Source organism: Saimiri boliviensis, chromosome 4 (genome assembly GCF_048565385.1).
Source record: "Saimiri boliviensis isolate mSaiBol1 chromosome 4, mSaiBol1.pri, whole genome shotgun sequence".
NCBI classification, from domain to species: domain Eukaryota; kingdom Metazoa; phylum Chordata; class Mammalia; order Primates; family Cebidae; genus Saimiri; species Saimiri boliviensis.
This window is the reverse complement of record NC_133452.1, coordinates 113,727,554-113,739,928: the sequence shown is the minus strand read 5'-3', so window position 1 is coordinate 113,739,928 and position 12,375 is coordinate 113,727,554. Positions and strand designations below refer to the sequence as shown.

The 12,375-nt window shown below is 46.4% G+C and overlaps 1 protein-coding gene and 1 long non-coding RNA gene across 2 annotated transcripts in view; one reads left to right on the top strand and one right to left on the bottom strand.

The window, feature by feature from the left end:
• Window positions 1-1,629: 1,629 nt before the first annotated feature.
• Window positions 1,630-5,640, bottom strand: EEF1A1 (eukaryotic translation elongation factor 1 alpha 1). Its single transcript, XM_003926327.4, has 7 exons — window positions 5,442-5,640; window positions 4,886-5,065; window positions 4,483-4,779; window positions 4,249-4,399; window positions 3,902-4,158; window positions 3,578-3,812; window positions 1,630-3,482 (listed from the first exon to the last, which is right to left on the bottom strand). Exons 1-7 carry the CDS (start codon window positions 5,583-5,585, stop codon window positions 3,358-3,360), a joined length of 1,389 nt encoding a protein of 462 aa, XP_003926376.2. The 5' UTR covers window positions 5,586-5,640; the 3' UTR covers window positions 1,630-3,357.
• Window positions 5,641-9,849: 4,209 nt separating this feature from the next.
• Window positions 9,850-12,375, top strand: part of LOC141584321 (uncharacterized) — a 47,600-nt gene continuing 45,074 nt past the window's right edge. Inside the window, exons 1-2 of the long non-coding RNA XR_012517312.1 lie at window positions 9,850-9,977; window positions 10,561-10,648. This is a non-coding gene — a long non-coding RNA (uncharacterized LOC141584321). The remainder of the gene's footprint in view (window positions 9,978-10,560; window positions 10,649-12,375) is intronic.

Genomic DNA, 12,375 nt, shown 5'->3' with positions numbered 1-12,375 from the left:
TGTGAGCCACTGCCCCCAGCCAAGTGTCCTGTTTAAAAGAAAAAAATTTTTTGACACAAAGTCTCACTTTGCCGCCCAGGCTGAAGTGCAATAACACCATCATAGCTCACTGCAGCCTCAGCTTCCCAGGATCCGGCGATCCTCCTGCCTGAGCCCTGCAGAGTAGGTGGGACTGCAGGAGTGCACCACCATGCCTGGGGTTAATTTTTATTATTTTTTTGAGACAAAAGAGTCTTGCCCTGTCAGTCAGGCTGGAGGGCAGTGGCATGATCTCGGTTCACTGCAACCCCTGCTTAGTGGGCTAAAGAGATTCTCCTGCTTCAGCCTCATTTGGGACTATAGGCCATGTGCTACCATGCCTGGATTTTTTGTACTTTTAGTAGAGATGGGGCTTCACAAATCTTCCTGCTTTGGCCTCCCAAAGTGCTGAGATTCCAGGCATGAGCCATCATGCCTGGCCTTTTGCTTAATTTTCTAATATCCCTTGCTTACTTAGAATTATTGCCAACATTAAGGTTATCTTCGTTGTCACTGTCTCCCATAGAGCCCACAAACTAAACTCTAAACCCTGAGATCCATGGGTCTGCTATAAACAGTCCCAAAATAAATGAAAAAATGTTTAAGTGCAAATAATTAGACAAGAGAAAAAGGACATTTAAATACCAGGGGTTCTAGCTGAATGAAATCTTTACAATTATACTAAGATATAAATGGTTAAGTCACTAAGTTTGAAACATTACAAAGATCACAAAGACAAACCAGTGCTAAAATCTGGCGGGCTGACGTAAGCTGTCAACAGTATTCACTATAAAGAAATGAAACTGTGTTGAGGTTAGCAGGTGTGAACAAATCATGTCCCAATAAGAGCACATGAGTTCTTCCTTGAGTCAACTGCTGAGGCCTGGTACATCTGAGATTTGAAAGAAGTATCAGATTAACTGGGAAACAGAGTACAGGCAGATCGTTTGAGTCCAGGAGTTCCAGACTAGCCTGGGCAACATGGCAAAATGCAAAAATTACCCAGGTGTGGTGGCAAACACCTGTGATTCCAGCTATTCAGGAGGCTGAGGCTATTCGGGGAGGATCATTTGAGCCCAGGAAGTCAGGGCTGTAGTTAGGCTGTGAATGTGCCATTGCACTCCAGCCTGGGCAAGAGTGAAACTGTCTCAAAAAAAAAAAAAAAAAAAAGCCAAGCTAGCTTGAAATACTCCAGTTAGTTCTCATTTTTGAAATCCACTCCAAAATTTTTAACCAATTCCAACACAGTAACTGTTAGAGAAAACCTATTTCATGTTAAAGCTTAAAATCTCATTTATTGTACTGAGCTACTTTTTAACGAATACCAGCAGGTGGCGCTCAAGCCAGTTGTCTGACATCGATTTCGGAGTAAGTTTATCTCAGTATGCCAATAGTTAAACTGTTTTGTTCTTTCCTGTTTCCAGGGGGAAAAAAGTTTTCAGTTAGCTCTTGCTTCCTTGCATGTCAACAGTACTCTTGGTCATTATCAGGGCGTCTGTTGGCTATCTATTAAAAGCCTTACCTGTCTTTTCAGCCTTCATCTATCAAGTATCAGGCCATTTACTTGTGTAAATATGAAGCAAGACAGCAAAGAAGCTGAGGACAAAAATCTCTGGTTCAATTTACACATTTAATACCTTAGATGATTGGTAGGCGGGAAGGCATTTTATTTAATTCAGATTTAGGAGAAAAGGGTAACATTGTTACAAGCTCACCTCTACAGCCAATTCAAGTACCTTTGAACCCTGAGCAACACACATTACCAGTCACTGTAAGAAGCCTTGTCCCCAACTCCTACTTAGGTCCTTAGAGAACATATCCTGGCCAGGTGCAGTGGCTCAAACGCCTGGTAGTCCCAGTACTTTATGGGAAGCTGAGGCAGGTGGATCACCTGTCAGGAGATGGAGACCAGCCTAATCAACATGGAGAACCCCTAAAAATACACAATCAGCCAGGCATAGTGGGGAATGCCTGTAATCCCAGCTACTTGGGAAGGCTGAGGCAGAGAATTGGAACCCGGGAGGCAGAGGCTGAGGTAAACTAAGATCATGCCATTGCATACCGGCCTGAGCAACAATCTTAACTCCATCTAAAAAAAACACACAGAACAAAAAAAAAAAATCCCACTTTAATTTTACCTATCCTTCAAACTTAAATTATTCCTTTTATAACCAAAAGTACCTTTAGATACTATTTCATATAGAAATTTTTAAGATTTATGGGAGACTGGGCACAGTGGATCACAGGATGAACTCAGGAATTCCAGACCAGCCTGGGCAAGAGACCTCATTCTTTTCATACTGAAAATTTCATGCAGCTTTTCAAATGCAAATTTGTAAGATTCAGAAGTTCAGTAGGTCATCACTGACACCTGTTAAGCCTATGACCAGTTTCCTCGCTGGTGATCAAGTAGATAGAAGCTGCTATTTATCCAAGTATAGATGGTATTAGACTCTGCAGGATATAGAAAAAACTTCATTGGGCTGTTCTATTTTATAGCTACTTTAAATTACCATCTCATATTTTATCAGTACCTTGTTCTTATTAATAGCACTCATTAGAACTTCCAAAATGACCCAACTGGCATGAAGAGGTCACTTCACTAACTTCAAAATGGGTCCTTCTACTCACATATGCTGTGTACTAGCCACTACACCTAGTCAAGGGACATTACTACACTGCCCAGTCATTGTAACCTACAATGTTTCAAATGTATGTTAGTTAATTTGAAACTGAAATTTCAAGTTTCTAAATAGTCACTTAATGTTGGTTAACTATGTTAACTTTTCAGTGCAACACAAGGACTCATTACAGCATTTGGTCTTCAGTGACAGTAGCATGCTGTACCTCTCCAGGGTGTTGCAATAAAAACAGCCCTCCCATAGCTTAAAGTCAGATTCTATGTGGGGATAGCAACCCTATTCCTGAAGGAAATGTTAGTCACATTCTTAGGAAGTTTCAGCTGATTCATAAAACCACAAATAGGCATCTTCCACCTAAGCATTTTAAAGTTTCAGCATTTACCAGAAGAACACACAATTTTCTCATTAAACTTTTTTTAATGGGTCTCAAAATTCTGTGACAAATTTTTGGTCAAGTTGTTTCCATTAAAAAGTACTGATTTTAAAAACTAATAACTTAAAACTGCCACAAGCAAAAAAGAAAACCAAAGTGGTCCACAAAACATTCTCCTTTCCTTCTGAAGGTTTTACGATGCATTGTTATCATTAACCAGTCTTTTACTACTAAACTTAAATGGCCAATTGAAACAAACAGTTCTGAGACCGTTCTTCCTCCACCACTGATTAAGACTGAGGTGGCAGGTATTAGGGATAATATTCATTTAGCCTTCTGAGCTTTCTGGGCAGACTTGGTGACCTTGCCAGCTCCAGCAGCCTTCTTGTCCACTGCTTTGATGACACCCACGGCAACTGTCTGTCTCATATCACGAACAGCAAAGCGACCTGTTAAAAAAAAAAAGTTAGCCATTACGAAAATACTTTGTTCACAGGTATATTGTATATATTTTTTATCTTTAGCACAAATTAGTCAACCTTACCGAGAGGTGGATAATCTGAGAAGCTCTCAACACACATGGGCTTGCCAGGAACCATATCAACAATGGCAGCATCACCAGACTTCAAGAATTTAGGGCCATCTTCCAGCTTTTTACCAGAACGGCGATCAATCTTTTCCTTCAGCTCAGCAAACTTGCAGGCAATGTGAGCGGTGTGGCAATCCAGTACAGGGGCATAGCCAGCACTGATTTGGCCTGGATGGTTCAGGATAATCACCTTGGAAAAAAGATTTGCTTTCAGTACGAATCCAAAGTCTCAAATGACTTTAGGCTCTACAGTAAGAGAATGTTACTTTAAATTGTTACCTGAGCAGTGAAGCCAGCTGCTTCCATTGGTGGGTCGTTCTTGCTGTCACCAGCAACGTTGCCACGACGAACATCCTTGACAGACACGTTCTTGACATTGAAGCCCACATTGTCCCCAGGAAGAGCTTCACTCAAAGCTTCATGGTGCATTTCAACAGATTTCACTTCAGTTGTAACGTTGACTGGAGCAAAGGTGACCACCATACCAGGTTTGAGAACACCAGTCTCCACTCGGCCAACAGGAACAGTACCAATACCTAAGAATATTTACAGTATACTATAATACTTATGTGAAAGCAGATGGCACTTTTACCAACTCCAATTCAGTGTATTAATGGTCAACTTACCACCAATTTTATAGACATCCTGGAGAGGCAGGCGCAAGGGCTTATCAGTTGGACGAGTTGGTGGTAGGATGCAGTCAAGTGCCTCAAGCAGTGTGGTCCCACTGGCATTGCCATCCTTACGGGTGACTTTCCAACCCTTGAACCAAGGCATCTGAAACACAAGCATGGCAATTTGTGTTAGCATGAAATCGCCATTCCCAGAGGTTTTTAACAAAGGTTTTGAAAGCCACTTACGTTAGCACTTGGCTCCAGCATGTTGTCACCATTCCAACCAGAAATTGGCACAAATGCTACTGTGTCGGGGTTGTAGCCAATTTTCTTAATATAAGTGCTGACTTCCTTAACGATTTCCTCGTATCTCTTCTGGCTGTAGGGTGGCTCAGTGGAATCCATTTTGTTAACACCAACAATAAGTTGTTTCACACCTAGTGTGTAAGCCAGGAGGGCATGCTCTCGGGTCTGCCCGTTCTTGGAGATACCAGCTTCAAATTCACCAACACCAGCAGCGACAATCAGGACAGCACAGTCAGCCTTTAAAGCAAGCAAAGACATCCCTGTCAAAAGCTCTCCAAAGGACAAAATAGGCCTTTCAAAAACAAACAAAAACAGAAAAAACCCTGGAGTTATTAATCCCAACCTGAGATGTCCCTGTAATCATGTTTTTGATGAAGTCTCTGTGTCCTGGGGCATCAATGATAGTCACGTAGTACTTGCTGGTCTCGAATTTCCACAAGGAGATATCAATGGTGATACCACGTTCACGCTCAGCTTTCAGTTTATCCAAGACCCAGGCATACTTGAAGGAGCCCTTTCCCATCTGTAAGGATTAAGAGTTACCAGGTTACTGAAACACAAACTCTAGCTTCAACTTCCTTCCTTGCATTCCCCCCCTTAATTGGCACCTAGCAGTTTCCACTTTGCAGCTTCAGGTCCTAAGTTATTTTAGTCAATTAGGTAATCAATACAGCTACAGAAGTAACCAAAAAAGCAAACTTTTAGTGGGATCGTGACCATTAAAATTCAGAACTAAACTGCTTACTATCAATAGTTACAGAAATAACCAAAAAGCAAAGTATGATTTCCTAAGTAGGATCACTATTAACATTCATAACTACTCACTAGTTCTGGGGAAATCAACGATCCTACTGGTAAAACTCATTTTAGTTGGTATTACTTTCTGGTATTAAACATACCTCAGCAGCCTCCTTTTCAAATTTTTCAATGGTTCTTTTGTCAATGCCCCCGCATTTGTAGATTAGATGGCCAGTAGTGGTGGACTTGCCGGAATCTACATGTCCAATGACGACAATGTTGATATGAGTCTTTTCCTTTCCCATTTTGGCTTTTAGGGGTAGTTTTCACGACACCTGAAATGGCATAAATAAAAACTTTGAACCACTGTTCGAGGCTTGACAATAAGCCAAGATCCAAACTCAAAAAGGGCAAATTCCAAGGAGAATTATATGTCGTGCCAAGCTGGCCTAACTCTTCAGTCTCCACCCACTAAGTGTGGGGAAACTCCATCGCATAAAACCCCTCCCCCCCAATCTAAGAAACACGTACTCCAGAGGCTGGGAAAACTAATCGAGGTGCCAGAACGGCCCGGGTACTCCGTGGGGTCACAGGAAGCGGCAGCCAAGGAGGGAAAGGCCCTTTTCCTTTGTGTGGGTGACTCACCCAGCACGCTCTCCCCGGCCGCCGCGTCCTCCATTTTGAGCTCCCTGCAGCAGGGCCGGGAAGCGGCCATCTTTCCGCTCACGCAACTGGTGCCGACCGGGCCAGCCTCGCCGCCCAGGGTGGGGCGACACACGGCGGCGCGAGGCCGGCCACCAGAGCAGGCCGGCCGGCTTGAGACTGCCCCCGTCCGACTCTCGGCAGCCACTCGCAGGCCCCGCCTAGCTGAACATGTGCGCTGGGACGGACGAGCCCCGTAATCCGCCACGGCACCCCACAGTCCCAAAACCCGAAACACCAGCGTACAGATCCTGGCCCGCATTTACAAGACGGTCTACCCAGAAAAAAACGTCCGCAGGTGGTGATCAACAATTCTAAATGGCTACAGACTTAGCAGAAACAGCAGGGCAGGCACGAAGGTGCGACCAGATTCGCACGCGGCGGCCCGAGCGCCCAAGCCAGGCCTCAACTCAAGCACGAGGCGAACGGGCTCCTGGGGAAAAGCGCAAGGCCTCGAACTCTCCCACCCACTTCCAACCCCAAACTCGGAATCAAGAATCACGCACAGTGGACAGCACCGTGGACGTAATGAAAAGCACACGAGGGCCACAGCCCGTAAAGAGGCCAGTCCCACGGAAACCACACACAGCACTTACCTATGTTCTGGCGGCAAACCCGTTGCGAAAAAGAACGTTCACGGAGACTACGGCACTTATATATGGTTCTCCCCCACCCTCGGGGAAAAGGGCGGAGCCAGTACACGACACCACTTTCCCAGTTTACCCCGCGCCACCTTCTCTAGGCACCGGTTCAATTGCCGTCCCCTCCCCCCAACTTCTCGGGGACTGTGGGCGATGTGCTCTCAGCCCACTGACGGGCGTCGGAGCCTCGCGCATGCTCTTCTCCACCTCGATGATGACAAGAGCGGGCGGGTGAGGGGGCGGGAACGGAGCGATCTCCGGGTTCTAGGTTAGTGGGAATTTAACGACGGTCCCCGGGATTCCCCAAGGCAGGGACGAGTCTTTTTGTATGAATTACTTTCAGCTCCGGCCGGGGGGTGGGGCGAGGAGGAGGCGGCCTGGAAGGGACGTCCAGAATCTTCCCTCTGCCACTGCTGGCTTGGCCCCAAAGGTTGTATCGAGATTAGGGTGTGTCTTGGCCCCTCAATCCGCCTCCTGTCCTCAGCCTTGCCATCTTTCTAGTCCGGGACAAATCTCTAGAGCGTCTGCCTCTGCCGGTCGCAGCCCAGCCCCGGGCTGGCTCCTCCTCTGCCCCGGCTTCCGCGTCCCTCCCTGGTAGCGAGGAGTACCAGGCCCCGGGACCCTGAAGGGCTTGGGGCGGAAGGTCCGAACTGGGGGCCTCCTTCACAGCCACCGACCCGGGAGAGGTTAGGCTCGATGGCCGTGAGCGCGACGAATGCGCTCTTGTGCTGGCCTCTCGGCTTGTTCCATTCAAATCCAGCTGCTTTCATCGAAGCCCGTAACACGTCATCTCGCCCTGGTACTCCAGATGTCCAAGTTTTCAGTTTAGAATAGACTCAGTCCTACAGTTAGCTTTAGATCTAATTCTAGTTTTGTTAAGCCAAAAAGTTCCTGCGAGTATGTGTTTGTGCCTTGTGGTACTTTTTTTTTTTTTTTTTTTTTGAGACAGAGTCTCGATCCTTAGCCAGGTGCCAGGCTGGAGTGCTGTGGCGCGATCTCCGCTCCCTGCAACCTCCGCCTCCCGGGTTCAAGCAATTCTCCTGCCTCAGCCTCCCGACTAGCTGAGAGTACAGGCGAGCGCCACCACGCCCAGCTAATTTTTTTGTATTTTTAGTAGAGACAGGGTTTCACCGTGTTGGCCAGGGTGGTCTCGATCTCTTGACCTCATGATCCGCCCGCTTAGGCCTTTCAAAGGGCTGGGATTACAGGCGTGAGCCACCGTGCCCAGCCGCCTCATGGTACTTTTTAAATTAAAAAATGTACAGTCATTTGTTGGCAAACATGAGGAACCTCTTTCAAATTCAGATTTTCCACATGATCTCCTGTAGACTAAGATCTACAGCATCAGCAAGTTTATCCGCCCAATTTCCTATCCCCAACACTTGCTATGAGGTCACAGCTTCTCCTGTTTAAATACATGCCTATTGTATTTAAATAAGTGCTTTCGTTTTCTGTCATCCTAGATTGTAAAAGCATTTTAGCATAAATCTAGGGCAAGATTGGACGAGCTTGGCCTTTTTGGATGGCTATCAAGGCAGGCCTTGGGAAATGCTCCTCTGAGGAAAGAAGAACGTTTATTTTTAATGAGCTAATTACTAGATCATTATGTTTCTTCTTCCAGCTGTAGAATATCCCTGCCCAGCTTCTCGAACCAACTTATTTACTTACTGAAAATCTGCTATGTGGCCAACGCTAAGTTAAGTACTGTGGAGTTCCTTTTGGAGAAGAACCCACAAACTGGAAGAGGAAAACAAGTTGGGAAGCAGTTAAAGGCAAACGCCTATGGTGCTTAGTTGGTTTCTTTACCTTTGTAGTGTCAAGTTTTTCTAGTCCTTTCAATTTTCACAGTACACTTTTTTTTAGGGAGTCCAGCTCTGTCGCCAGGCTGGAGTGCAGTGGCCAAATCTCGGCTCACTGCAACCTCTGCCTCCCTGGTTCAAGCCATTCTACTGCTTCAGCCTCCGAAGTAGTGGGACTACAGGCGCCTGCTACCATGCCCAGCTAATTTTTTTATTTCAGTAGAGATGGGGTTTCACCATGTTGGCCACACTGGTCTCGAACTTTTGACTTCAGGTGATCCACCCGCGTGGGCCTCCCAAAGTGCTGGGATTATAGACGTGGGCCACGGTACCTGGCCACAGGCAAAGTTTTTCCCAAGCACCTGTTATTGCGGATAATAGTAAACGCTTCATAAATACCTTACAGAGAATGTTTTTTAAGGGCCGGGCTCGGTGGCTCATGCTGGTAATCCCAGCACTTTGGGAAGCAGAGGCTGGTTGATCACGAGGTCAGGAGTTCAAGACCAAGACGGTGAAGCCCCGTCTCTATCAAAAATACAAAAAAATTAGCCTGGCGTCGTGGTGGGTGACTGTAATCCCAGCTACTCGGGTGGCTGAGGCAGAGGGTGCAGTGAGCCGAGATCACACCACTGCACTCCAGTCTAGGCAACAGTGAAACTCTGTCTCAAAAAAAAAAAAAGGAATGCTTTAAAAAATATCACGCAAGGAATGGCAAAATTATACGGGTCCTTGATTTATACCTAAGTAATCTATTGCGCAACATCAACTGATGTTCTGAATGTTGCAGTATTGGTCCAGACTTTAGTTAGATGAAAGGAGATCGCAATTCTCGTGTTTAAGAACCAACACGCCTTAATCCCAGCATCTTGGTACGCTGAGGCCGACGGATCTCACTCGAGGCCAGGAGTTCGAGAGCAGCCTGGCCAACATGGTGAAACCCCGTCTCTACTAAAAATTAGCTGCACGTGGTGGTGCACGCTTCTAATCCCAGCTACTTGGGAGGCAGAGGAGGTTGTAGTGAGCCAAGATCGCGCCGGTACACTCCAGACTGGGCGACAGAGCGAGACCTTGTCTCGAAACAAAAAACCAATACGTTTCAGCCCAACTGAACCATATTATTGTGCATTAAGGGTAGTCACTGGCCACGAGCATTTTCTCACGGCAGAGATCATTTTCTGCTCTCGCTCGGGCTAGGGCTGGGCGGGAAGCCCGGAGAGGGACTGGAACGCCGGTACCGGGGAAGCCCCGCGCTCCCAGAGGCGCACCCGGTTTCCTAGGAAGGGAGCCTGGGGTGGCAAGGCTGGCGCGGGTGGTCCTTGCCCCGCGCCAGCTCGCCAGGCCACGTCACGGGCGTTCCTCGAGCGCTGGGTCACCTGCGGGCCGGCGGGGTCCCGCGGCGGACAGCTGGGCTGCATGGATCCGCCGCTCGAGTCTCCCCAGCGTCAGGTCGCCAGAGTCCGCCCTGTGACTCACCCCACCTTGAGGTCACTTTCTTCCGCCCTCTGACTGCGGAAGGAAGGGCCGTGAGGAAGCAGAAAACCCCACGGGGCTCCGGGTGAGAGCAGGTTTTTGCCACTGTGAGCTGGTCTCTAAGACTTTAAGTCTCAAGTCTTTTTTCTTCTTCTTTATCTTCTTCCTCTTCCTCCTCCTCCTCCTCCTTCCTCCTCCTTCTTCTTATAAATTCTTTTTCCCAGACCCTATGTTTTCAACATGATCATAAACCATTCCCCTCTCCCCTCGGCCTCTACAGCTCATCCGGTATGCTTTTTACTGTCTTACATAAAGCGGTAACAGTAACGATGTTGAGGCTTGTAAATGTGTTTTGGGGTCATAATCGAAGGTAGTATTTGCTGAAGATTTTTCTTAAACTTGCTCATAACCATTTCGAGTGACAAACTTAAAATACATTGTAAGTAAACATCAACATGACCCCTTTTAGGAAGAAAAAGATTTCAGTTATTTACATAGTAGCAAGGCAAGCAAGAATAGTTCTTTGAGGTACATAATTGTGATTCACCAGGCTTTCAGTATAGGCTAATCAGTCTGCTATTAGTCTAATTTAAAGCAGCCTTAAGTAGTTACATTTTGCCATGGCCTGCCACGTGAAAATGATTTTTAAATCTTTTTATCTGTTGTAGCTACCTCTGAAGAAAAGATGACTGGACACGGTGGCTCACACCTGTAATCACAGCACTTTGGGTGACCAAGCTGGGCGGATCACCTGAGGTAAGAGTTCGAGAGAGACCCTGTCTGTACTAAAAACAAAAATAACAGGGAGTGGTCGTGTGCACCTGTAATCACAGCTACTTGGGAATCTGAGGCAGGAGAATCGCTTGAACCTGGGAGGGGGAGGTTGCAGTGAGGAGAGATCCTACCACTTCATTCCAGCCTGGGTAACAAAGTGAGACTGCATCTCAGGGGGAAAAAAAAAAGATTTGTAAAGGGGTATTTTAGAATGTGATTAAGCCAAGAATGTGATCAGTTCAAGGAAAAATTTGAACTGAGAATCCAAATAAAATGGCACGTTAGTGTGACAGGCACTGTTCTAACATTTGCAATATTTAATGTAATCCTATCACCCACATTGTATATATGGAGCAGTAATGGGCAACAGTTTATGCATAATAAGCAAATAAGACATATATTCTTGGCCGGGCGCGGTGGCTCAAGCCTGTAATCCCAGCACTTTGGGAGGCCGAGGCGGGTGGATCACAAGGTCAAGAGATCGAGACCAACCTTGGTCAACAAGGTGAAACCCCGTCTCTACTAAAAATACAAAAAATTAGCTGGGCATGGTGGTGCATGCCTGTAATCCAACTACTCAGGAGGCTGAGACAGGAGAATTGCCTGAACCCAGGAGGCGGAGGTTGCGGTGAGCCGAGATCGTGCCATTGCACTCCAGGCTGGGTAACAAGAGCGAAACTCCGTCTCAAAAAAAAAAAAAAAAAAAGACATATATTCTTTTCTAAAGTTTTACTCCTTTTTTGGCACAAAATGGTAAAATTACAATATGCCACCTTGCTTTTTTCACCTAATACAGCTTGGTGATACCTTCTCATGAATACATTAGGGCTCAGCAGAGCAGGATTGGAAGCCGAGTGATCCGATCAGAAAGCTAGTCCTAGCCCTTACCAGCTGGCTGAGGCAGCCTGTATAATGAAAATATCAGTGGCATCGCTGTCAGAAAATTAGGGATTTAGTCTTTGCTCTTCTGCTTAGACCTTGTGACAGCCCAGCAGTTCTGAGTACATCTGTGAAATGGGCTGGCTTAGTCAGGCGAGATGGTTCATGCCTGTAATCTAAGCCCTTTGAGAGGCTAAGGTGGGTGGATCACAAGGTCAGGAGTTCAGGACCAGTCTGGTCAACATGGTGAAACCTCATCTCTACTAAAAATACAAAAAATGAGTCAGGCATGGTAGCCTGCGCCTGTAATCCCAGCTACTCTGGAGGCTGAGGCAGGAGAATCTCTTGAACCCAGGAGGCGGAGCTTATGGTAAATGGAGATCAGCCATTGCACTCCAGCCTGGGTAACAGAGCAAGACTCTGTCTCAAAAAAAAAAAAAAAAAAACCGAAAAGAAAAAAGAAATGGGTCAGCCTCCTGAGTAGCTGGAACTGGTGGCGCTCGCCACTACACCCAGCTAAAATTTTTTTATCTTTAGCAGAGATGAGGTTTCACCATGTTGGTCAGGCTGGTCTCAAACTCCTGACCTCTTGATCCTCCTACCTCGGCCTCCCAAAATGCTGGGATTACAGGTGTGAGCCACCGCACCTGGGGGCTTTTTGTTCCTACTTAGCACCTACGTCGAAATTTTAATATGCAATGACATGAAAAGACATGGGGGCTCTTTATTAGTACAAAAGACAGTGTTTCTACAGGGTTTTTGGAGAAAGCCTGCTCTTAATTGGTATGCCAGTGACACCAACTTGAGTCAGTAGAGAAAATAAACTCATT

Excerpts from the sequence above, each read along its gene's own strand:
- EEF1A1 (XM_003926327.4), bottom strand. The coding sequence starts at position 5,585 with ATGGGAAAGGAAAAGACTCATATCAACATTGTCGTCATTGGACATGTA. Across the intron at positions 5,066-5,441 it reads TTGAAAAGGAGGCTGCTGAG|ATGGGAAAGGGCTCCTTCAA; the intron begins GTATGTTTAATA and ends TAATCCTTACAG. Across the intron at positions 3,483-3,577 it reads CTCAGATTATCCACCTCTCG|GTCGCTTTGCTGTTCGTGAT; the intron begins GTAAGGTTGACT and ends TTTTTTTAACAG.